This window comes from Protopterus annectens, chromosome 14.part0 (genome assembly GCF_019279795.1).
Source record: "Protopterus annectens isolate FY-2018-M chromosome 14.part0, PAN1.0, whole genome shotgun sequence".
NCBI lineage: Eukaryota > Metazoa > Chordata > Ceratodontiformes > Protopteridae > Protopterus > Protopterus annectens.
The window spans coordinates 595,480,716-595,506,904 of NC_056748.1; the positions used below are offsets into that span (position 1 = coordinate 595,480,716).

The 26,189-nt window shown below is 38.6% G+C and overlaps 1 protein-coding gene across 1 annotated transcript in view; it reads left to right on the forward strand.

Moving 5' to 3' along the window:
* TCERG1L (transcription elongation regulator 1 like) overlaps positions 1–18,063 on the forward strand; it is a 2,969,407-nt gene extending 2,951,344 nt beyond the window's left edge. The window contains exon 14 of the mRNA XM_044056336.1: positions 16,385–18,063. Coding sequence (XP_043912271.1) covers positions 16,385–16,541 — 157 coding nt within the window. The 3' untranslated portion in view covers positions 16,542–18,063. The remainder of the gene's footprint in view (positions 1–16,384) is intronic.
* The last annotated feature ends 8,126 nt before the right edge of the window (positions 18,064–26,189 follow it).

Here is a 26,189-nt window from a genome sequence, read left to right on the forward strand (position 1 = left end):
TTCCAACAGATATTCTTCAAGGTACATATCAATCCTGCTGTAAGCTATGTTAACTTCATTAATGGATGACACCGTATAGTTTCCTGAATGATGTAATATATCTAAGATGTTAGCGTTATATGTGAGGGTATCAAACAAAACTATACCCCCTCCCTTGTCAGGTTTCATAATACGTATTTTTGTGTCTGTCCGTAAATCCTGATATATATATATATACATACACACACACACACGCATACACATTATATATGGGTCATCTTCATTTGCCTAACAGTTCATTTGTCTGACATATTTCAGGCAGATTAATTGCCCGACAATTAGAAAAAGGCAAGTAAAGGATTTTTGTCCTTTTCCCCTCTGTAGTGCTGTCCTGGAGCCACCTTCGTTGGTTTTATTGAAGAATAAAAACAAACTGCACAATATAAAATCAAAGTATGTGGGGGACTTCGCCCTGTCAGGCAAATGAACTGTCAGGCAATTGGGCTGCTTGAAATATCTGTCAATAACTGTCCGGCAAATGAAGGTGACCCATATTATATATATATATATATATATATATATATATATATATATATATATATATATATATATATAGATATATATATATATATATATATATATACACACACACACATATATATATATATATATATATATATATATATATATATATATACCTACAGACACACACACACATATACACACACAGTATATGTGCACACACACACACACAAATATATAGGATGTGAAATGTATAGCAGCTATGAATCATTTACAACATTTTTTTCTGCCTTTTAATTTTTAATTACAATTATGATGATTCCTAGACCTTGAAGGGGAAGGTAAAAGATAAAACAGTACCTACTAAATTCTAGAAGGAAAATGGTCAAAGCTGGAATCTCTTAACTGCATCTCTGGTATCCGTAAAAAATCAAAAAAACAAAAGCATGTAGCTGAATGACAGCATTAAGGGAGAAAAAGGACAGTGAGCAAAAAGGACATCTAACCAAAACCTATTAGTTTGTTTTCACTTGTGCCTTAGCCTGTGTGCAGGGAAATTGCTAACCAAGTTCGGAGATGGTAATTCTTTAAGTTAGTAGCAATGAAAAAGGTGTGGTCTTAGATTTTTGTTCCATTTAAGGGGATTGCTTTCTCTATGCAATTTCATATTTCTTTCCATATTTAACAGTTAACTGTATTGGTTTTCTTTTTTTCCTTCACTTTTGAAAAACGTGTGGCTCTCCATCTGTTTACTAATTCATAGATAACAGGTTATGTAGTTTAATTTGAAAAAGGTGAGATACACCTTTAACTGACCAGTGTGCATTGCTGTAGAGCACCATTTGTGTTTATAACTTGCCTTACTACAAAGGGAGAAAGAGTAATTGGGAGCACCCAGCCAGATATCCTGGGAAAGTGGAAGTTTATTATCCTGACCCAGGACATAAGACTAGTGCTGGAGAATACTTCCAGCCTTACCTGAGAAATTAATGACTGTGTACAAGAGTTTATTCAAAGTACAGTTACTTAGGTCAAGGGAGCAATGAAAGTTGCCAAGACCTAGAGAGAGAAGTGAGAAAGGAACTTGGGGAGCTAGGCTTAATTCTCTGTCTAGTTTGATTACAACATGAAGCCTATTCTTGTTATGTACTGTGTAGGCCCATGCAGATGACAGTGCACATTTCCTGCATGATATTGCTTCCAAGTTATTGAGACCTGAAGTCAGAAAATAGACAGACATTTGAGTTTCAGACATCATAACCTTCAGAAAATTAAAGTTACTGCAAAACCTATTATATCAATTTTAAGAGCAATATTTAAACATTATTCCTATTTTGGGGCCTTTGTCTCCCCATTTTTATGGCTTTGTCCAGATTTCATGTGCCAAGAGGTTGAGAAGTATTGACAGCATACTGGCCGTCAGTTTTTATATTTTTTAGATAAAGAACATTTCAGTGGCGTTCAGTGGAGCAAATCGAATCACCAAAGCTTCTAGCCAGAAATGTTTACATTTTAGTTTATACATCCAAGTCATATATATTTATATTTTTCCTTAAAGGTCCTGGTTATATTTAACTATATATGTCATAATTTCTTTGAAAGTTTCCTCTATCACAACTTTCAGTAATCTAATTCACTATTCATAGCATTTCACAATTGATACAAACTCCTTCTAAATGGCTATCAGAATGGCACTCAGGGCGAAGGATCAGAGTATGAGATTATCCTGTGTGTTTCTCGGACAAGATGCCTTCTGTGTTAAGTCTGTATGCCCTCCCTTGTGTCCATGTGGGATTCCTCTGGGTGCTCTGGTCTCCTCCCACATTTCAGAAATGTACAGTAGGTGGACTGGACACTCTAAATTGGTCATGGGTGTGAGCATGCATGTGAATGTGTGGTGTGGAAAAACTACTGCATCAGGGTTAGCTACCTGGTGTTGTAAACTTTGGTTCTAGATGATTGTTACTGTTGAAGTGAAACCCCGATCCCATATGAATAAAATAGGAAAAAAGGGTTGTGAATGGATGGATTAAAGCTATTATCTTATAAGGCTAGTGGAAGCAATATACTTTTTCATGGAAACTGCCCATCTCATAACTAATTTAAACTTCTGAGAATTATTACACTTAATTTGCTGTCATCTTGAGTAGGATTTTACATACTGCCACTCCTATCTGACCCTGCATGCATCACTTCACAGCTTTCTTCATTAAGCTTGAGCTGGTTTCTTTAAAACCAATTCTCTAGTTGAAACGGTTCCCTTTTCTGACTAATACACCTATCCTCAGAATAGCTCCCAACTTGAAATTATCTTTAGATTCCTTTTACAACTTTAGCCCTAATGCAAAGGGCAACCTAGGAATAGCACAAGCAGAAATAAGAACCACCGTGGAATACTACTCACACGTCCTTCACTAGAATTTCCTTTCTGTCCTACCTTACAACTACTTCTCCCATTTCATAAGTTTTTAATCATCTTCAAGTCTTGTATGCAACAGTAAAACTAAGGTCTTGCTGAAGCTATATGCGATAAAGTCTCTAGATTTTATCTATTTTATTAGGTGTGCCTTCAAATCGCTTTGTAAATATCAGTACAAAGAAAATAAAGATCTACTTTCCGTTTTGCTTATAAATTGCTGCATCCACAATTATTTCATATTCTATCATTCTCTTCTCCAGAGTACCCAAAATAATTGTATGCCTCCCTTATTTGACAAAACCCTTTATGTCAGCTTTTTCCTTTCTATATACCCTCTTCCTTTTTTGTTCATATTCCAGCCTGCATTCATTCACTCTTGTCCCTGTTTGCCATTCCTTCTTTAAGCCCTCGGTGTCAGGATTCAGTTCGGCCACATTTGTTTTCACCGCCTTCCTTATATTGCTTCTTTGCTTTTTTCTGTAGAAATGGCATTAATCCCCCTTTTTTTCACAAGCTTACAACAAGATTCCATTTTCTTTCAAAATCCATTTTTCTTAACCTGATAGCAATTACATGGCAGTCTCTCTTGCCGCAGTCATTTTAGTCATATATGAATACCACAGTTTGGTTATTATTACCCAGCAGAGCCCTCATTCTTCCTTTCTTCGTGCACCAGTCCTCACATTAGAGCATGCACATCATTATAGTAAGTTATAGTCAGAGTACTCACTACACTGTTTGGTCTGAAAAGGCAAAGACACCAGCAATGCAGAGAGAGACACTGGAACGAAATGTAGGTGTTTGAGTTAAACAGCTCCCCATTAACCAAAATATCTGAACAACAGACAAACAGTGGTACACTAGAAGCATCTCAAATAGTTGTGCCTCTTTGATGTATTTAGGTAGACTAATAGACGGTTCATAGCACATCACTAATGAAATGAGCAAGTATTTCCCAAAGTTTTTGAAATGACACAAACTGCAGTGTTTCTACGTACTGTGTCAACAACAAACATCATTTGACAAAAATCCATTAAGGCAGTACATGTTTAAGCAGGTCTTTTCTTCATGTATTTATTGTCATGGTTATTGCCAGGTAAGGAACTTTTGATATTTTATTTAATTTATTTCTTATTTCAACACTGCGACTGAAACAACTGATTTTTTTTTCAATAATGCAAAAGTGAGTCCTAGCATAACAGATAAAATGGCACTGGAAATGAAAAAAAAATCTTGCTTTTATAAATAGAACAATGTACAAAAAAGATAAATAAATAAAAACAATAAAAAAAAATTCCCCCCAAAATAACTTGCCAACATTTAAGAGATAACTGCAGTGGTCCATTTAGGATTCAATCCCTGGGATAGTTTAAACTTGACAGCAAAGTCAGAAGTTAACTTCAGGAGCAAATATAGGGACAAAGAACAATTTCAGCAGGCGTGGCTATATCTCTTGGTTTGTTGGCGTTTGAGGTGGTAAACTAGTTAGTGAAGTGGATAGAGTGCTTGATGACTGATAGTTGAAAATATTTCTGTCCCTGTCCTTGGACAGGATTGTTTTATGGCTAAGAATAGATGTAATATACCATATTAATCAAATGAAAATGAGGCATGGAAATTAACATTTTTAGAGGCAGTGCACAAACATGTGGTGGGGTGAGGAAGTGGGTGAAACAAATATACTTTTTTTCTTGACCATCCAGCAATAAACCTGTTTTGGTAACAAGTAACAGATGTTACCAAGAATTTTTTTTGGGTGGGGGGAGGGGTAATACATACAGTAAGCATTATTCTTAAGATTGCTAAAAATAGGGAATAATTGCAGTTCCATGTTAAAATTTCAGGCTTTAACATATGGTAAAAGTAGCTGATAAGAAAACAATGAAAAATGAATAAGAAAAGTGGAATGGATGATCAAGAAGGACTTTAAAAGATATACAACACAGAGAAAGACAGGCAAGTCTGAGCATCATAAATCAAATGGATGAAGTTAAAATAAAGAATTAACAAGTTTGCCATGGGGATAGAACACCAAAGACATGAATAAGAAAAGATTTAAAAAGAAGCTCCTGAAAGTGTTATAACAGTTCAGAGGGAAGAAAAGGAAATTGTGTGCATATGCATGCATGGATGCAAGTGAAAAGCCTACAAAATAAAAGCGGGAAGCCAGGGTTAATTCACACACAATAAAATGCATGTGGCAAGAGAAAAAAAAATAGAGTGGTAATGAGTAATGGACATTTTTTTTAATAAGAAAAGGGTTACATTTTATAGAAACAAAAATTAATTTGTGCTAAATAGTCAAGTGCTGAAAGAATATGATTGCATATCCAATAATATTACATATTTATACAGGCAGGAATCTGAAAGAAAAAAGCACAGTTGTCCAAGACCTTACCATGACAGTAGATGTCCAACTTCTCACAGTTGCAGTGTTCTTTACTCTCTGGATTTCCTGGCAAGGATAGCTCATCAGAAGACTAGTATGCTAAAGCCTTTATACCTTCTTGGTGTTGTACTTAAGATTTCTGTCATGCGCACAAGGTGTAAGGTACTTAAGTGACGTGTGGATACATAATCTTCACAACTGAAGTTCCCGGAAGAACCAGAGAAATAATCTCATCCAGGAGGAGATGAGCATTTAAGTGGAAACTCCTTGGTCAGCAGAAGGGCAACAGAAAACAAAAGGAGGCAACAGGAGGGAAGGACCAACTATTGCAATAGTGAGAATGAGGATAACTACTTTTATGGTAAGATCTTACACAAGTATACTATGTCTTTCCTTATCACTGCTACAGTATTCTTTACTCTTGGGAGAGTACAAAACCTAATAGAAAGTATAGGAGGAGGAAGGCAGAGAAAATCGCTCCACAAACACATGAAAATTGACCTGGCAAATCCTGTCCTGGCCCCAGGAATGACATCCAAAATGTGGACAGACCAAGTATTAGCTTTCAAGATGGATCTAATATCCAGACATTTGAAAAAAAGTGAGCAGAAGAGGCTACTGCCTTGGTAGAATAAGCATGAGTAGAAGAGAAAAGCTGTTTTCCATGAAAAGAATAACAAAAGGAAATGGCCTTGGAGATCCAGGAGGAGATAATTTGCTTAGACACTGTCAAACCCAATCCCCTGGCACGAAAAAAAGTTTTTAAGATTTTCTGATGTATTTGGTCTTATCCACGTAATATCTGAACTGTCATTTGTGAATCCAAGGTGTGTAATATTTTCTCACTAGCAGATTGTGCAGTAGGAAAATGGAGGGATAATGAACAGGCTGATCCCCTTAGGCAAAAAAGGATTAGTATGAAGAGACACCTTGTCCTTCTCAAAACTAAAAAGGAACAACAGCCATAAGGACTTCATGTTCAGAAACCATCTTGGCAGAATTAAGAACCAGCACCAACACAGTCTTCCATGTGCAATGTTTCAGGGAAGAAGTAAAGGTAGGCTAAAAAGGGGACTGATTAAATCTTTCAACAACAAAATGAAGGTTCCGAGTGAGGATAAGCTCCCTTGGGGGCCTGATATGTAGAACTCCTTTGAGAAATTGTTTGCCTTCAAAACTAGAAGCCAAATGTGGACTCAAGAGGCAAAAGGGCAGACAAAAATAGCTGACAAATGAGCTTTAGCAAAAGAATATGGCAAACCAATATTGTGCAATTAACACAAAAAAGACCATAGGGGCCACCGAAGAAAAAGGGTCCTTGTCAAGCCTGAAACACCAAATAGGAAACTCTTCATTCAACCACATATGATTTTCTTGTAGTTGATTTTCAGGCCTTCTGCAAAAACAATCTTTTTTCCAAACAATTGGTGCATAAAAGGTATCAAAACCCCAATGCATCCGTTAAGGTGTGGACAAATAAGGGTGAATTAGAGACACCCCTTGTTTTGTATGAAAAGATCCATTCTGAGAGTTAAGTTCTGATGATTGCCCATAGCCAGTTGAGAGAAGGGAGAACAAGTACTGTCTGGGACAAAAGTCAGTAAAAAGCAGGATTTTTGGCATGTCCAACATGATCTTGTGCAAGACACTGGGAAGTAAAAGAAGAGGAGGGATAGGCATACGATAACATACTGTGCGAAGAAAAAGACATGGCATCCAATTTTCAAGCTAGTTGACTCAGAACTCTGGGACAGAACTAGGAAAGTTGTCTGTTCTAAGGGGATGCAAAAAATTCTGCTTGAGGTGTACCCCACCAATGTCCAGTATCTAGAAACACCTCTCTAAAATATCCATTCATGAGGATATGTAATTGACCTACTCAGGGTGTCTAAATCACCTAAAGAGCAAAGTAATGGTGGGTTACAAAATTTCAAGCATGAAAAGCCAGCCTGCAAAGAATGTAAGACTTTGTACAGCCCTACTTGACTATGGTATTGTCTGAAAAAAAAGAACAGCTTTAGAAGGCCTGGAACCAAGAGAGAATGAAAGGATTGAAGAGCTAGGATTAGGGCCCTCTTCTCTTTGATACTGATGTGGCTGCCAGTTGTTGAGCCTTAGGTCCCAGAACTTTCAGATTGTTGGAGGAAGCCCCCCAACCTTTATCAGATGCATCTATGTACAGCTCTTGAGTAAGAGGATGAACCTGAAAAAGTGGGCCTGGATTTAGGGATATCTGCTGAATACATCAGTTGAGTTTTAACTTGAGACAAGGTAAAAGTGGAACTGGAAAATCCAGAGGATAGCAGTGTTGAATCCAGTCTAGATATACCACTGGAATTTTCTCATGTGCAGTTTGGAAAAAGGAAAAAGGAAGCATGGGGATGGTGGATGTCATGAACCTCGGGACTCAAAGAAATTCACTTGGAGGAAAACATGGAAGACGAAATAAGTAGTGAAGATGAGGAGCTTGAGAGACAGAAGAGAATTGAACATTGGAATGGTCTAAATGCTACACCCCAAAAACACGATCTTGAGATGTAGTCAACACTGAATTTGTGGGATTGAGAGTAAATCTGATCCAAAAACACTTGGTCTTGAGATGTAGTCAATGCTGAATTTGTGGGATTGATAGTAAATCTGACATGCACAGGTGAAGTGTATTTTCTGAAGCAGAAGCTGCAGAGAGGGGGACTTGAATCAGAAAATCATCTGGATAAGAAAATATTTTGATTCACTGAAGTCTGCAGGAAGTTACTACAGGGGCCAGACATTTGTCAAACACCCTTAGAAGTGTAAAAATATGCAAGGACAAAGCAGAGAACCAATAATGAGAGGAAGAAACAAATAAAACAAAAATTAAAGGGTGAATAGGAATATGGAGGCAAGTGCCCTTCAAATCCCAATAAAAAAATTAGTAGTCCTAAAACTTCGGTGAGAAGCTCAGTCACTATTTCTAAAATCATGAAACCCAGGTAGTGTTCCAAAGCAGCAAGCCTTTATTCATCACACACAAGTGATCCTCAGTAACAAAATCAGAAATATTTCAACAATGTTAAACGTATCTGTTTTCATATACTTAAAAGTAGGTGTGGAAAATGTATGTATTGTTTAATTTTAAACCAGCCTGTTCAAAGCAGAGTATAAATACATGAAAGAACATTTTAGAATGACAAGTACACACCACACACTACTACTAATGACATCAAACTAAATCCTAGTTAAGGAAAACACTACCTCTCTATTTGCGACCCCATTCCAAAATCAGGTATTAAGACAAGCATAAAATACACAAGACTTAAAAATCGGTTTTGTCTACCTAATGCAATAAAGCCTTCATCAGGTCTGTGAAATGAACTAAAAATCAAGAAAACACACATAGCTACTTAACCATAAACAATCTAACTAGAACACTACAAATAAAAAATACATCTAATATCATCTAGTAAATATCCGGTCATGTGTATTAGTGTGCATAAAAAAAACTAAGCAATTAACAGCTCAGAAAAAAATGTCAAGTGCTTTGCAAAACAGGAAAAAAAAGTCATGACAGTTTTCATGTTTACAGCCCCAAAAAACATTCAGTGAAAATGAATATAACCATCATACAAAAATACAGAAAACAGTGGATGAAATAAACTAATAATGTACAAAAGAGTATACAGGTGTGTGCATGAATGTCCACCAGTAGGGTAAAAGGGGGAATTTGAATTTGCTCGAAGGGAGGCATCAGCTGCATCATAGCTACATTTAATGGAATGGCTTGCTTTATGAGAGGCAAAATGCAGGGGAGAGAGAATGCACAAGTCTTACTGTCTGATGCAGGCACATCATTCCACCTCACCCACCCAAGCTGGGGTAGAATGGCCAGGACATACCTAGTCACGTGGGTCTGATAATTAATGACTCTAAAAGCCAATGTATCAAAAATATACACTTTTTTTCGTACCTCTCCATACCATGACTGTCCTTGTCAGAAGATAAAAGATAAAAGCTTGGAAGAAGAAAGCAGTTTGGATGGCTTATCAGGGGACATGGAGATATCAGGATCAGATGCCTTATGATCATCTGGTACCTTATAAAAATCTGTCTGCCTTCTTAGTGACTGGATGTTGAGAGTGAGGATTCTAAGAAGCTGTTGTAAATATGTCTACCAGGACAACTAAGACTCGAGGGACTACAGAAGGTCTTGGTAAGTGCATTTGTAAATGTTCAAAATGCCTCTTTTGAACCATTGATACTTGGGAACAATCTCATTTGAAGTGCTTCATCATATGGATCACTGTATTCCCAAAGGATAATTCCTCAAAAAGGGAACTGGAGGATAAAGAATCTTCATCAGATTCCAAGGCCAAAGGCAAATGCATTTGTGAGGAATTCTTCACTAGAGTTGAACTTTCATCAGAAGTGGCAGAATCCCTAGGCTTCTTAGATGGGGTGGATGACCAGGAAGCAGTAGCAGAGACAGAACCCCCATGGAGGTTTCATTGTCATCAAGTAAAGTCTTGCCACTGTTTGTGAGGAGTCCTAGCTACAGTAACCACGTTTTAGTTTTTGGTTTCTTTTTAAGGGAGTTTCATCCATGTCAAGTCTAGGAGGCTAAGAGCGCTTCCTAGATTCAATAAGGGTAACCAGTCACCTCTTCCCTGACTAAAATTTGGGGAATTCCCCTTAGGCTCTTAAGATATAATTAGCCATGGTTCCTCCTCAACATATGTATTAGGGATATGCACAGCCTTCGCAGATATGCTACTTGGCAGTTCTGTGCCAGCTTCTAACTGGTTTGTGGCAGAGGGAACTGTTATTAACACTGGCCAGTCTGGTTTTTCATCCAACACAAATAAAATGTCCAGTGGAAGATGGACAGCAGCAGATTCAAAACAACTTCTTTTAGCTTTGTTTCTTAACAGGCAGCTGAACTTCAAGGTGGGCAGATTCATCCATGGTACCCTGGATCAATAACTTTGGACACTGGCTCTCCAGATATATATAAAGGGAAGACAAATGGCTTTGTAGTGTCTTTGGGGAATAAAGCCTGACAGATAGAGATAGCGCACTGAGTGTGGTCATGTGTAGAACTCAAACAAAAAAGGCAGTTATCTTGTCTGTCTTTATTGGGAATCTGCCTCCCACACTTGGATTTCCCCTTCCTGGATGACATGAAAAACTACAAGGGAAAAAAAAAAAAGGAAAGGAAGGCACCCAGTTGGCCTTTTATCTGTAACAGGCTTAGTAGAAGAACCAGCTTGGCAGATGGTGGACAGACCAAATAGTTGCATTCGGACTGATGACAAAGAACTTCTGAGGATTAAGCATCTGTACATCACTTATGTACCTTACGCCTTGCACATAGGATATGCGTCTGAATTATGATGCTGGGAAGATGCAAAGGCTTTGGTATGCTGGCTGAACATTAGGCTATCCTTGGCAGGATATCCCAAGAGTAAAGAATACTGCAACAGCAATATGGAAGGACATATATAGTTCCACATCTGTTACTGCCTGTCTCAAAAATGAGCAGTAAATGAAAGATGCTGCTTTGGATAAAGCTGTGCGATGTTTTACATACTATGATTGTATTTTGTTGCAAAACTTTCTCTTGGTATACTGACCTCATAGTACTGTAGTGTAAATATAAATGGATATTAGCTGTGAAATAGTTTTAGTCCGGTCAATGGTACTAGCAAAAGTAAAGTACAGTTGTGTAAAATCTTACCAAAACAGTAGATGTCCTCTTCACAGTTGCAGTATTCTTCACCTAACAGATCTTCTGGCAAGGATAGCCCAACATCCAGCCAGTATATGAAAGCCTATAGGTCTTAGAAACTAGATGCATCACATGTATGTTTCCCCATGTAAGGTGTAGGCTTTAAAGATGATATTCAGATGTAAATACTCAGAAGTGAGAAAGCCCCAGGAGGAACAGACTACCCTTAGGGACAAAGGAAAACATATGCATCTAGCAGGAAAAAGGAAGATGGACCCCCTTGGCCAGGAGGGCAACAAAAATATAAGGCAAAAGCTAAGAGAGAGGGGGGTTGAGTGAAGGACTGAATACTGCAACAGTGAAGAGAAGGACATCTATTAATATTTTACACAACTATACTAGGTCATTTGCTTAACTTTTGCAGTATTCTTCACCCAAAGCATAGAACAAGAGCTTAAAAGGAAGCATGGGAGGAGGAAGGCACAGGAGAGCTATCTACAAACCCATCCGGGGAGCACTAGCCAAGCCTTCTCTGGCCCTGGAAATAACATCCAATTTGTAATGTTTAGTGAAAGTATGAACAGAGGACCAAGAGGCACCCCTAAGAATGGAATTGGTATCCAAACCCTTGAAAAAAAGGCACCCACCATATGAGAATGTGCTTTTACAGTCAAGGAAAGACATTTGCCATGAAAACAACAACAAAAGGAAATGGCCTTAGAAATCCAGAAGGAGATGTTTTGCTTAGAAACAGCCACACCCAAAGGCCTAGGATGAAAAGAAACAAAAAGCTGCTCAGATTTGTGAATAGCTTTAGTTTTATCTAAATAATATCAAAACTGTCTATTCATATCCAAGGTATGAAGAAGCTTCTCGCTGGCAGACTGCTGAGAAGGAAAAATAAAGAACAAAAGAGACTAGACTGATTAAGGGACAGTTCACTGACCACCTTGGGCATAAAAGAAGGATTAGTACGAAGAGACACCTCTACGAAAAACTAAAGAAAAAAAGGGAATCAGCATGAGACCCTAACATTCAGACAATCTCTTAGCAGAAGTAAAAGCTAAAAGCGCTCTTCAAGATGCAGTGTTCTAAGGAAGCTGAGGAAGTAATCTTAAAAGGGGCCTGGGTCAATTTTTCAAGAACAAAACTGAGGTCCCAAGAAGGCAGCATATGTTTCCTGGGAGACTTGATATCAAGGATGTCTAAGAAATCGGTTGTCCTCAAACCTACAGGCCAGAGGAGGAGGATTCAAGGGCAGATGAACAGAAATTGCTGACAGGTGAACTTTAATTGAAAAATATGCCAACACAGCATGGAGTAGTCATACAAATAAGAGAGAACCAGGGAACCTCTACAGACAGAGGATCCTGATGGCGAGAATGATACCAGAAAGAAAATCATTTCCATTTGGGCAAAGGATTTTCTGGTAGTGGGTTTCCTGGCTCCTGCAGAACCCAGAACATGTCCTCAGAAAAGAGGCGGCCAAAGGGGATCAAAACCCTATCACCCAATGACATTTGAAGAGTGGACAGGTCAGTATGGACAAGAGGTCCCCTGTCTTGTGTTAGATCATCCTTCCAGTAAGGTAACTTGTGCTGACTGCCCCTGGCTAAGTGAAAAAAAAGGATGAACCAATGCTGTCTGGGCCAAAATGCAATCACCAGCAGAAGTGTGTGAGAGTCCTGCTCAAATTTCTGCAGAATTTGTTGCAACAAGGGAAGGGGGGGGTATACAGAAACATTGGCATCCAAAGAAAAGATAGGGTGTCCACTTTCCAAGTCAAAGGGCTTGAGACTCCGGAACAGTGTGGAGGAATTGGTCTGTTTAGTGGGGAGGTGAAAAGATCTGCCTGTGGAATACCCCACTGATGGACGATGTCCAGAAAAACATCTCTAAGAAGTATCCATTCATGAGCTTGTGTTCTGGACACAGTCAAAGACTGCCATGAGATTGTGCTCTGAAAAAACATAAACAGTCTAGAGAGTCACTTGATACTGTATAGCTAGAGCCCAGACCTAAACAGCTAATCTGCAAAGGAGGTAGGACCTCATGTCACCCTGCTTGTTGACATACCACATCAATTTGTTATTGTCTGGGAAGGCACTGAGGGGCCTAGGGTGAAAGACAATGAAAAGCTTGCAGACCCAAAAACAGAGTCCTCATCTGTCTTATTTCGATATGGCCTGACCATGGATGGGGAAACCAGGCTAGATCTTTAGAGGCCTAGAAGAAGCCCCCCCCCCCCCCACACTCAGTGTATGAGGTGAACATGAATGGCTCCTAAGATAGAATTGGAGCCTGAAAGGGAAGTCTTGGATTGAAAGAGAGTTCCACCACTGAAGCTTAAGCTTGAAATAAGGAAGAAATGTAACTAGGAACTCCAGGGTATGGCAATGTTGGAGCCACACTGATTTGAGCTACCACTGAAATTTCATTATATGGAGCCTGAAGAAAGGGAGCTTGGAAATGGTGGAGGTCAAACCACATAACCCTGAGAAATTCCCTGGCCATGACAGACAAAAAAAAAGACTTGAAAAAAGTTCATCCCTTGGAGGCATGGAAGGATGCCAACATAGGAACGGTTTGATCCTGGAAAGGCATCAGGACTCATTTCTGGAAGTTTACGGTAAAGCCCAGACTATGTAAAAGAGAAATGGTAAATGGGGGATCCTGCAACAGACTGCCAGGAAGAGGAGCTTAACTAAACAGATCATTTAATAGGGAAAAATGTGTACCCTCAAAGCCTGAAAAAAAGCAACAGAAGTGAGGCATTTGGTGAATATGCTTGCAGCAGTAGAAAGGCCAAAGGGTAAAGCAGAAAACTTAAAATTCAAGGAGGAAACTGAGAAATGCAAACATTTCCTGAACAAAGGTTGAATAGGGAAGTGAAGGTATGCATCTTTGAGATCTAGAGAAACCATAAACGCTTGGGGAAGAAGAGGAAGAAACAAGACTTGAATGGACAACATCCAAAAAGAAGGAATCTTGTCAAAGGCGTTGAGCAGAAAAAGATATAGAATTGGTCTCCATGTACCCTCCTGCTAAGGAACCAAAAATTTTCTCAAGTAAAACCCTTTCCCCACCATGGTGGGTAGAACAAGCTGAATAGTGCCCTGATCCAAAAGGGACTGCAGAGCTCTGGAAAATGAACAAGCTGTTTTTGAGGAGGTTGAGGGATGCTTGATAAAAAGGAGTAAGGGATTTCCAAGCCATGAAAAGATACTGACAGATAATCGATAGCACCCAAGAATCTGAGGCGATCTGATGCCAATTTGGAAATGATCAAGAAAGGAAGAGTGACAAAAGGACCTGGCTAAGGGTAAGGGATGGCCAAACATCAAATGGAACCAGGTTTCTCCTGAAAAAAAAGGCTTCTAGGAAAGAGTAGTCTGACTAGACTTGTCAAGAGGAACATGTCTAGAATCCTTACTTTTATAAGGGGTGCGAGTCTGTCTATGAACAAAGGCAGACTTAGAAGGATAACGCCACAGGAATTTGAGAATAGGGGACAGAAATATGTTAAAGTTCATGGAAGGCCTTACTCTCATCAAGGAGGGACTTGAGTCAGCAGCAGCAGCTGTCCCAAAAAGACTTTTGTTACACAGAGTTGCATCCAAAAGCTTTGCCTTAATATCATTAAGTAAAGATTGAAGTAGCAGCCAAGAATAAAGCATCATCACTGGACCATAAGCAACAGCCCTGGAAGAGGCATCAGCTGCATTTTATGCAATCATAAGCAATATGTGAAGTGGATCCCTGCAGGGAAAGGGTAGAAGCCCTCCCATCATAATCATGAAGGTGATACACCAACTTAAATACTTAAAAAAGGAGAGTCAAAACCTGCCTGGTCATATGAGTCTGGTAATTAATGGCCCTGAAAGACAGGGTGGAAACAGTATAAAGTTTCTTGCACATTCGTTCCTTGGCTTGGCTATACTTATCAGAAGGAAAGAGCATAGTAGATGGCAGCAACTTCAAGCGTTTGTCAGAAGAAACTGATGCCACTTATGGGTCAGCAGAAGGGCACTTGTACAGAAATTTGCAGACCTCAGTTAACTCATAGAATCATCTTTCTTTGATGCAGGAGACAGAGTCATGAGCTACAGAGGTTACAGGAAAAAGTTTGCAAAAGGGCAGCCAAAACAGGAGGGATATCCGATGGTTTGGGAGACCCCATTTGTAGGCATTTATAGTATCTCTTTTGAATGTCAGAGACCTGGGAACAGTCCTACTTAAAATAGTTTGTCATGTGGGCAACAGTATCCCCAAAGGACAATTCTTCCAAAACAGGAATGTGGACTCAATCCTCTTCCTCCCAACCATAGCCCAGAGGGGAAGGAATTTGGGAAGAATAAGCCAGGGATACTTCTGAGAAATCCAATTCCCTTGGCATCTTAACAGGAGTTGAAGACCGGGGTGGGGGGGGGGGCAGGGACAGACATCACATCTTCAAGGCCATTAAAGCATTAAACAAACCCCAAGTAAAATCCTGCAGGGGAGATGTTCCTAGTTTTCTGCTTCTTTTGCTGCATGATCTCAGCCCAAAAATCCCTTGGAATGTCAGACGCTTGATGAGACCCCATAATAGCAGGTATTTCCTTGCTTACTAAAATCTTATAAATCCACAAAAATGAGTGTAGAGGAAGCAGACCACTTCTTAAAACCACCAAGCATGTTTTTTATTTAATAAACAATAAAATATATAAGCGCTTTCGTCTCAATATTCCAAAATTACAGAGACTTCATCAGTAATATAGTAAACGTAAAGGGAGGCTTTAGTTAACTTCTTGTCCATGTCTTGGATTCTGTCACTGACTAGATTTCTTCACCGTTTTGTTGTGTAAACATAACTGGATTACTACTTCACTTTTCAGTCTTGTAGAGTATCAATATTTTATAAGTAATAAATGCTTACGTGACTCACCAAAACTGATTTTACAAAATTCATGTCACTGTCCATAATGTGTGTGTGTGTGTGTGTGTGTGTGTGTGTGTGTGTGTGTGTGTGTGTGTGTAAATATGCAATAGAATACATGGACACCTAGACCTGAGTAGCAAATATATGCATATATCTGCGTGTGTTTTTATTTATACTTCGTTTTCCAGTTTAAGATTTGTCATAAAAGGTCTGACTACAGTGACGGACATGGCGAAAAGTATATTTTAACCTATTTCTCAGCAAGACAAAAGCCATTTCACTTCTATCAGGTATACTTTTTTTTGTAATTACATTCCATATAAATGGCTGCATTCCCCAATGCTTGAATGTATTCTAAACTTGTACTATGTAAAGAATAAGACAATATATAAAGTTTTGTAAAAGTGGTAGCATTAAGACATATGAAATAACTCTCTAATTTTTGTACAGGACAACATTTAAAGACTTTGCTGAAAAATATGGTAGAGATCAACGATTTCGACTAGTTCAGAAGAGAAAGGACCAAGAACATTTTTTCAATCAGTTCATGCATATCCTTAAAAAGAGAGATAAAGAAAACAGAATACGACTACGGAAGATGAGGTGAAAGTGAATCAACTCTGCAATTAGGAACAGTGACTACTCATAGCAGAATTAGCATTCATCTGGTTTTATATGCTAATAACAACAATTAGAAAGACAGGCATCACTGAATATAATCCTTTCATACTGATACTAAATTAACATAATTTATGTTTTTAAGGGTTATTCTGCAGTAAACAGTATAGCATATTCAGTTCTCAGAGGATTAATCTGTTTCATATTGAAGCTCTCTTTTGTATGACACTAAGAAATGAAAACATTTGTAATTGTTCTGAAATGTCAATCCCTTAACTGTTTAAATTATGCAAATTGCATTGCATTAAACAAAATTAAATTATACCCATTGTTGAGTTGTAATTAAGATGATACAGATGCATAAACACAATATAGCAATGTATTTTAACAGCCTGACAATTTTTCTTATAACTATAAGCATTAAAGTCGATGTCTATCTGAAGCAACATGTTTGCAAATATGGTGCATCTGTTCTTTTTAAATATCCATAAGTGTGTATCCCTACAGCAGAAAGATATTAGTTCAACCTTGTTGAAGTATTAAAAAGCAAGGAAATAATCTGTGCCAAGTTTTTGTGTAATATGTCTGTAGACAGCCAATATAGAACTAGCCATTAATAAATTAATATATTCCATTTTTTGAAAATCTGTTAAATGTTTATAAGCCGGTAGCTCCACGTAAGCATAGTCATAAATGTAATCTATCTATAATCATGTCTCATTTTAAGGCTTCACGTGCATACACAGTAATAGATTGTGATTGTCTGATGTAAGTGTTACACTTAGTGAAGAATCCAATTTCTTAAAAATTGTGCAATGGAAAAGTATTGCTTGATTGAGTATGCAGTGATAAAAACTTCTAGTTCTGACAAGTATTCTTATTTGGATATGCTTATTGGAACAAAGGCTGCTAATGACTAATACTGGTCTACAGCTTCCAGTGGAAAACAAAGGTTTTTAATTACACAGTGGAGAAGACTGCATATACAAAAGACTTTTAGGATGGCATTTTTTTTATCTCCAAAAATGACATTCTGCAGTTTCTTCTCAAGGGATTTGTTTTGAGTGGATTTGATTGTGTATCATATCGGTTGAGCTGTTCGGCAGAAATCAGCAGACTAAGGAATGATGATATCTCAGACCTTTGACTGATTAATCTGTGTATAATCATCTCAATGCCCAAGGCCCTTTTGATTTTATGTGGACATTTAATGTTCAGAATGTAAAGGAAAAAGAGCAGTCATGGAGTTGTAGTGTGTATCAAATTTACTCTGAAGATGGAATAGAGAAACAATTTGACAGGATAACACTTTAAAGAAATGCTAGTAAGCAACCTAATGTTATTAGACTAGATATACTGAAATTATTTTTTACAGTAGTAATTTTACCTCTGTTGTGACAAGCTTTATTGTACTCTGTTTCTTGGACCAGGGATGTTTGTTGCAATACCATTGTGAAGGAAATTGTTTACGTTACTATGGTTTTCATTAAACTGAAAATCCAAATTTTGAATTGCAATTGAGAGAACTATGAAAGGTAAAATCATATATATGGGTAGATGTATCTTACATTCACCGTGTATCAGGGATACACCAATACATTTTATTCACAGAACAATTGGACTATGTCTGATAACATGCTCCAAATAAGGGAACATTTTTCTCAGTTTTTCCACACAACATAGTATGTTCTCTAAACTACTTTGAAGGATGCAGCACATCTTGAGAGGAGGAAAATTACTAACCCATTTTACATTTCAGCTGTTGGTATTGTAAATACTTTTAAAATCAAATGTGCTGTAGAGTTGGGTGCTGGAGGAGTGAAAGATAAGATGCAAACTTTCTATGAAAATGCATTTTGTCAACAACATTCTACCTGACATGGCAAATTAATTACTGTGAAAAAACTACATATTATAAGGTTTGATAAGCAAGTGTTGACCATTAATTTGTATTTTTCTTCAAACGAATGAAGAACTCTATTCCTTTTTGACATTGATTAATAGATGACATATATATAAGATTTAAACAAACATGTTGCTTGCTTTCCAACTAGTGCGATTATGGGTTATTCATCTATTTGCATATCATGAACAATCATAGCTATACAGTTATCAGATCCATATTACATATGAACTGGAACAAAATGCCCTTCATTTTGAAACAATCTCACTGACTTCACAGTGATCAGTTGAAACTCTACTAGAGAAGGTAAACACAGAAAACTTCAGGGTCTTGTTAATGCAACATGGTCACAATGCTGAGTATGAAACAAAACATTTGGTTTTGGAATTATCACAGCTAAACATGCTTTTACACAAAACAGACAAGTAAATAAACACTACCATTGTCTTAGGCAGTGACATGACCAACTGCAAGTATGACCAAAGGGACGTTGTCTCTATACTGTGTGAAAAATGTTGCAGATTTTTTCTGCTTGCAGTAATCCATATATTTGTTAATAATGTACCTTGAATCTTCCAGCCCAGTGCAGATAAGGATGATATAAATTGATGATATTCAGGTCTGTAGCAGAGTAGCGTGACTGAGTTGTATTACAACTGATGTTTGTAAATAATGTGCTGTGCTCACACTAGGTTGCCTCAAAAGACACATCCTTTAGTAGAGCTCTTTGATGCAGTGTTTCTTAGTATTGGGCCCTTATTTACTATTGTTAACAATCACATTTAATCAGTTCATTTTCTCTTTATACAAAACCTTTTCTGTCCTTATAGAACACGAGCGATGAACTTTAGTCATGGGATTCCTTTCAAAGAAACAGCAGTTTAACAATTTAATTCCTTGTTAAGTACTATTTAATGCCTTTCCTAACCAAAAGTAAGGAGTTGAACACCAATATATATATTATGCTGAACTTCAATGAAAACTTTGCCGGTGTTGTTGTCCTTGCTGGTATGAACGGAACTGTACTTAGTAACTTAATTATAACTTGGTTACAATGACTGATGGTACTTTTGTTACCCTTCTCCATATGCCTAGCAAAAGTAAGATACCTCATATGAATAAAATTAGTCATTTGTAGGTCACTCATACTGCCAGCAATTTAATATAGGATGTCCACCATCCTTTTTACCAAATTTCTAGGACTTACTTCACTTCAGGAGGTAGCCATCTGTAGTCTTATTACTTTCCAGAGTGCCAAGTATGCCATGTAGCTCATTCCAACTAACTGTGGATAGGAGAAAACTTAGCACAAACATTAATTTCACAAGAAGGTGCTAACTGTGGCAAATAACTCAATGCAGCATCAGTTCTTTAACTGCAGACTCACCAGCTGAACATGTATTAAAGGAGATGGCTGATTTAGTCACCGAAACAGTTTATAAAATATTTTTATAACTGTGTAGGTGGCAGTGAACCTCATGGGACAGAATCTGCCAGGGTACTTGATGAGAAATGCTATGTTGTATAAAAACAAATGTGAAACAAATCTACCACACAAGTACAATATCCATTCAGTCTCTTCAAATCCACATCTCTCATTGTTTTACCACGTCCACATTTCTATGCATTTTGATCTGCTTCCCATTCTGTTTTCTAACACTGATGCTTCTTGCCGTAATTGCTTTATAGTTTTCTGTATATGATGCTTCCATGGTAGCATTTTAGATCTGTCTTATCACCATCAGTTACAACTTTAGCTACACAGTAGCATTCTGCTTTACTAAGCAGAAAGGTCTTCTAGCACTTGTTCTCTTCATGTTTTAAAACTTTCAGTATGTTGGGATCTGATGAGGTCAGCAGATATGCATACAATCCTACAGTTGCAGAACTATACATGTAATCATTTTCAAGAACATCCATACCTCCTTCAGAACAAGGAATATATTATTTATTTGCATTTGTTTACTGGGAGGTCTAATGGGCCAAGGTGAGTCCATTTTCAGTAGAGGCCTGGGCAGAAAAGCTCTTAAAACAAATATCATCATATAGCTGTAGAATCAAAATACAGAACCAAAGCAGCAGTGGTACAGAACATTACATTACAGAATAGGTGATGCAATAAAATACATGATACTAGTTATACAGATGTTAGATTTTATGTATGCAAGCCAAACAAGAAAACAATCCATAACATGGGAAAATAGCAAACGTGTGGGCAATAAAGTATTGCAGTTTTGCAGTAGGGGAAACATGGAGAGCAGCAGACTGAAGATTCTGAGGGGAAGGTATAGCCTTAGAGCTATTGCTATATAGGCATCAAGACTGAATAGAAGGTATGGTAGCTAACTAATATAGTGGATCATGTGGCTGGGTGGTACATGTTGGACTTAGTAAGTTGGAAGCACTGAATGTATATATGAGGAGTTTGAGCCATAAGAGAGATGGGGAGGAAAAGTAGGAAGCTAGGAATACATTTTTATTTATTTTTTTATAGTCAGTGCTGTTACATGTACATAGCCAATGGGAGAACAGGTGTTTCAGCAAAGTCTTTTTTTATATCACAAAAATACGACATTTATCAGGGGTATGTACACTTTTTATATCCACTGTGTGTGTGTGTGTGTGTGTGTGTGTGTGTGTGTGTGTGTGTGTGTGTATATATATATATATATATATATATATATATATATATATATGTGTGTGTGTGTGTGGTGTGTGTATATAATTATATATACAAATTGAGCAGGTGCATTCTACAACCTCACGAGTGGTCTCTCAATCCTATAATAGTGGCAAAAATCTTCAAATGCCAAGGCCATTCAGCGTTGCTAGGATACCTAATTGAAGGAGGCAGAGCATTCCATAGTTTTACTATAGCATATGGGTAACACATTTGACTAGCAGAAAAAAAAGCTATGTCTTACCATAACGTTCCATCTGTGTTGTTGATCTTTGTTCATTCATTACTGATGGATTATTGGTTCTGTCCACAGAACTGAGCCGGCCAATATCAAGCTCACATCAGCCAAAAACTCTCAAGCCAAAGTCCTACCCAGAATGCTCTGCTCCCTGTTACCTCAGATCGAGTTTGCAAGTTGATAGATAAAAGAAGAAGATACCTCTGGTCATAACAGACCTGCAATAAAGGAGTATATGAGATCAACCAAGAACCTCAGGAAGTGGGGCAGAGGGTGGTAAGTAATGAATGAATGAAGATCAACAACACAGATGGAACATTATGGTAAGACATAACTTCTTTATCTGATGTTGTTAATCTTCATTCATTCCTTACTGATGGGACAGAGTCCCCAGCTACCTGTATCTCTGGGTGGCCCTCATGGAAGGATATTTCTAAGCACCATGGAGCCAAAGGAAGCTCTACCTCTGGAGGCCAAGTCCAATTTGTAATGAAGAATAAAGGTACGAGGGTTGGCCCAAGTTGCAGCTGAGCTAATATCATTGAGGGAAGCCTTAGCATGGAAAGCTGCTGAAGTTGCCATGGATCTTGTAGAACGTGCTTTGACTCTATGAGGCAAGGTGATATTGTTTTTGTTGTAGATAAAGGTAATACAATTTCTCAACCATGAAGCCAATGTAACTTTTGATACAGTATGACCCTGTCTAGGTCCAGAAAAAGCCAGAAACAGTTGGTCTGATTTATGGGTAGATTTTTTCTGTCCAGATAAAATCGTATTTGCCTATGAACATCCAAGGAGTGCAGGCAATACTCTCCCTTGTTAGAATGATTAGGAAAGAACACTGGAAGGTCAGTAGATTGGTTGACAGACCGCTCTAACACCACTTTTGGTAAAAAGGTAGAATTAGTTCTCAGTGATACCCTATCCTTATGGAAGATAGGAAGGTTTGATGCATAAGGCCTAAAGTTCTGACAATCATCATGTGATTGCAATCAAAAACAAAGTTTTCCAAGATTGATATCTTACATTACATGAAGAGGCAGGTTCAAAGGGGGGAGCTGTTAGAGCTTGCAGAACCAATGCCAAATCCCAAGGTTGTACTGGTTCTCTAAAAGCAGGTTTTAGGTGGATAACCCCTTTGAAGAAAGTCTTACAGAGTCTGTGAGACATAAGTGAAGAATCTTGAAAACCAATATGGAAATTTGAGATGGCAGCTAAATGCACATGGATAGTAGAGGCAGACACCCCGGAGTGGAAAAGATGTGATAAGTAATCCAGTACCACTGAAACTGGGGCTGACAAGGGGTCTGATTGTTTACTTGCTGCCCATAGAGAGAACTTTTTCCATTTGGTAAGATAAATGATTGTGGTGGACAATTTAGGAGATGCAGTAAGAATATTGCACACAGGGGATGAGAGATTTTTCATGCCTGGCAATCACTGGAAGTGGAGAAACCGAGCTGTCAGTTTCAGGGTTGATAGATTGGGGTGAATCAGACCCTGCAGATGAGAGATCGACGTTGAGGATAGATTGAGGATTCACAGTTTATCTAGCAGGTGAGGCCAGAGGAAGGGAAACTAGACTTGTCGAGGCCAATATGTAGCAATGAGGATCACTTTGCTCTTCAAATGTCATGCTTTCTTCAGAAATTGGGAGATTAGAGGAAGAGGAGGATAAGCATAAGATGAGGGGAAGAGAAGGATAAGCATAAAGTAGACCCGAAGGCCAAGCATGGACTAGACCATCTCTCGGTGACTGTCCCAGAGGGGGAATTAGGGAAAAATAGTTGTGGCACTTGTAGTTGATTGGGGAGGCAAATAGGTCGCAGCAAGGCTGGCCTTGACATTTGAAGATTTTTGCCTCTATTATAGGATTGAGGGACCACTCGTGAGGTTGTAGAATGCACCTGCTCAATTTGTCTGCTATCATATTGGAGCTCCTGGGAATGTGCATTGCAATTAGAAAGCGATTGCAAGCTATCGCCCATTGCCATATTCTCAAGGCCTCTTGGCATAACGGGTAAGATCTGGTGCCCCCTTGTTTGTTGATGTACCAGACCACTGACATGTTGTCTGATTGGATTACAATAGTCCCTGACGGAAGGATGGAATGAAATGCTTGCAAAGCTGGAAGCACCGCCATCACTTCCAGGACATTGATATGCAAAAGGGCCTCTGTCTCGGACCAGGTGCCTTGGACTGAGTTTCTCTGACATAGCCCCCCCCCCAATCAGGGAGGTGTCCGTGCTCACAGTGGCTATCGGAAGATGGGAGGGGGTGAGGAGCCAGTCGTCTAGATATGGAAATGCCTGGAATCCTTGAAGTCGCAAGTGAGCGATAACCACTGCCATGCATTTTGTGAGCACTCTGTGGGCTGTAGAGAGACCGAAGGGCAGAGCTCAGTATTGGTAATGTGGGGTGGAGGTGTTTATGCCCATTCTGACCACCAAGAATCAGTAAGCATGAGATGTTGAAGTAAGGCATGCATACATGTATGTGATTTCTCTACTCTCATTCTCTCCCACACACTCACTCACCCCCCCCCCCCAATGTTGTACATATAGCCCAAAAAAATCCAGAGCATGTTCCTGCTTAAATTCCACTTGGTCCACACCAGAAACTAACAACACACATTGGTAGGCATAAGGGGATGACAGATGTGATGTGGCACCCCTCTTCCACGGAAAAGGGACTTTGTTTGCTCTTCAACTTAGTGCATGATAATTTGAGGGAGCAACTCCAGATGCCAGATGAACCAGCCATGGATCTGGACTACTGCAGATTTATTTATTTCAGTTTAATGACTGGGGAAGTCCACTGGGCCTAAAAAGAGTCCATTTTCAGTGGAGGCCAGGGGAGAAAAGTTCCAGTAGCAATGACAAACATAGCATATACACATACAAAGCGAAGAAGTCATTCAGCTTTATGCAGCATTCTGCAGTAAAAACAATTCTACATTTTACAATAATAATAAAATCTAGCAACTGTACAGCCTAAGAGTCATTAACAGTGAATTACAATGGAAATCTTACATTCCACAATAATAGTAGTAAAAATCTAGCAACACAACAGTCTAAGGGTCATTAACAGTGAATTATAACAGGGGATGAGAAATTGTTGGAAATAAACTATTAAAATTTGGAGGTTGAGGAGGAGTAGGAGGGCAAATAATGTGAGTGCAGAGATGATGCACAGAGTTAGAAGGTGGGTTTTGATATAGCAATAACCCATGCCTGGGTGTGGGTAATGCGGGATTTAACCATGGTTGGCGTGGTTTGGTCCCGAGGGCGAAGCCCAAGGGACCAAAGACAACCGTGGTTAAATCCCACATTACCCACACCCAGAAGTGGGTTATTGCTATTATACTATGACATTATTTAAGAAAAGAAACAATTACTTTTCTTAAATAATGGCATTGTATTATGCCTCTTTGCTGCCCTTCGCGGCTGTCTGGCATCCGGCAGTTCTGATGTACTGGGCATGCCTACACAGTACATCAGAGCTGTGGCCAAAAGCAACGGAGAAAGTAAGATCTCCGTTGCTTTTTTACTGTTTTGCTATGTTAAATGGGTTTAACATAGCGAGATAGCTTTAAAATAAGCAACGGAGATGTCCGTTGCTTATTTTAAAGCACGCCATGTTAAACCCATTTAACATAGCGAGACAGGTTTAAAAAAAAAGCAACGGAGAAAGCAAGATCTCCGTTGCTTTATACACACTGTGTCGCTATGTTAAAGGAGTTTAACATAGCAAGACAGCTTAAAAAAAGCAACAGAGATCTCCGTTGCTTTTTTTAAACCTGTGTCGCTATGTTAAAATCTTTTAACATAGCGAGACAGTGTTTTAAAAAAAGACTTATACTAATGGAAAAAGTCTGGGCGACCGGACATTTTTCCATTAGTATAAGTCGATTTACAATGTGCATGCTGGCCAATCAGTGTGCATGCTTTGGAATATTAATAGGGGGTCATGGTATAATATAGGGTAATCAACTTCTTCACACAACGACATATGTGGATGCTGCTCTCAGTCCCTCAAAATGGTAATACATTTGTTCATGTACTCCAACCCCCATTGCCTGATAGCTTCCCATCTACTTGCCTTGAGTACATTCATTTCCCTAGAGGACTGGAGGACTCTATTAGCATAGAGGCCAAAGACAAAGGCCATCATCAGGCAGCCATAGTAGTGCCTTGTGTTCTTGCTTACATCGCACAATGCAAGCAATCGTGGCACTTTAAATTTTATGTCATTGCGCTGCTCACAGTAGATGACATGACTACCAGTGTTACTACAGCAGTCTTTTAGACCTTCCATATATTTAAGTGCTCCAACTAGCATGAGCGTTACCATCATAAGCCAGGTAAGCTAAATCCACATCCCTAGTTAATAGCTGCAGCTTTAACTACTGCAAGCTACCACCTAAACTGTAGCAAAGCAGCCGACTGAACTGCCACTCTGGCCCCTCCAAGGAAGGTGAAATTTCATTTGCCACTCACTCCTACACAACCCTGCCTGAGTTTTCTATCTGCTCAGCTGCTAGTTAAACTCAGGCCATTGTCAACCATTTAAACATATTTGCCACAAAGATAGGATAATATTTTGGAAAGAGGGTACTTGATACATCAGAGATCAAGAGAAAACTATTGCCCATACTAATATATTTCCCCACATTTCAAACATGGATATAAAAACAGCATCCACACTACCTCATATATGCATATTTTACATGCATAAACCTCATGTATGTGATCAACCAAGTCAAATAATGATATCATAATTTATTGTACCATTCTTCACACACTGGCATGTACTT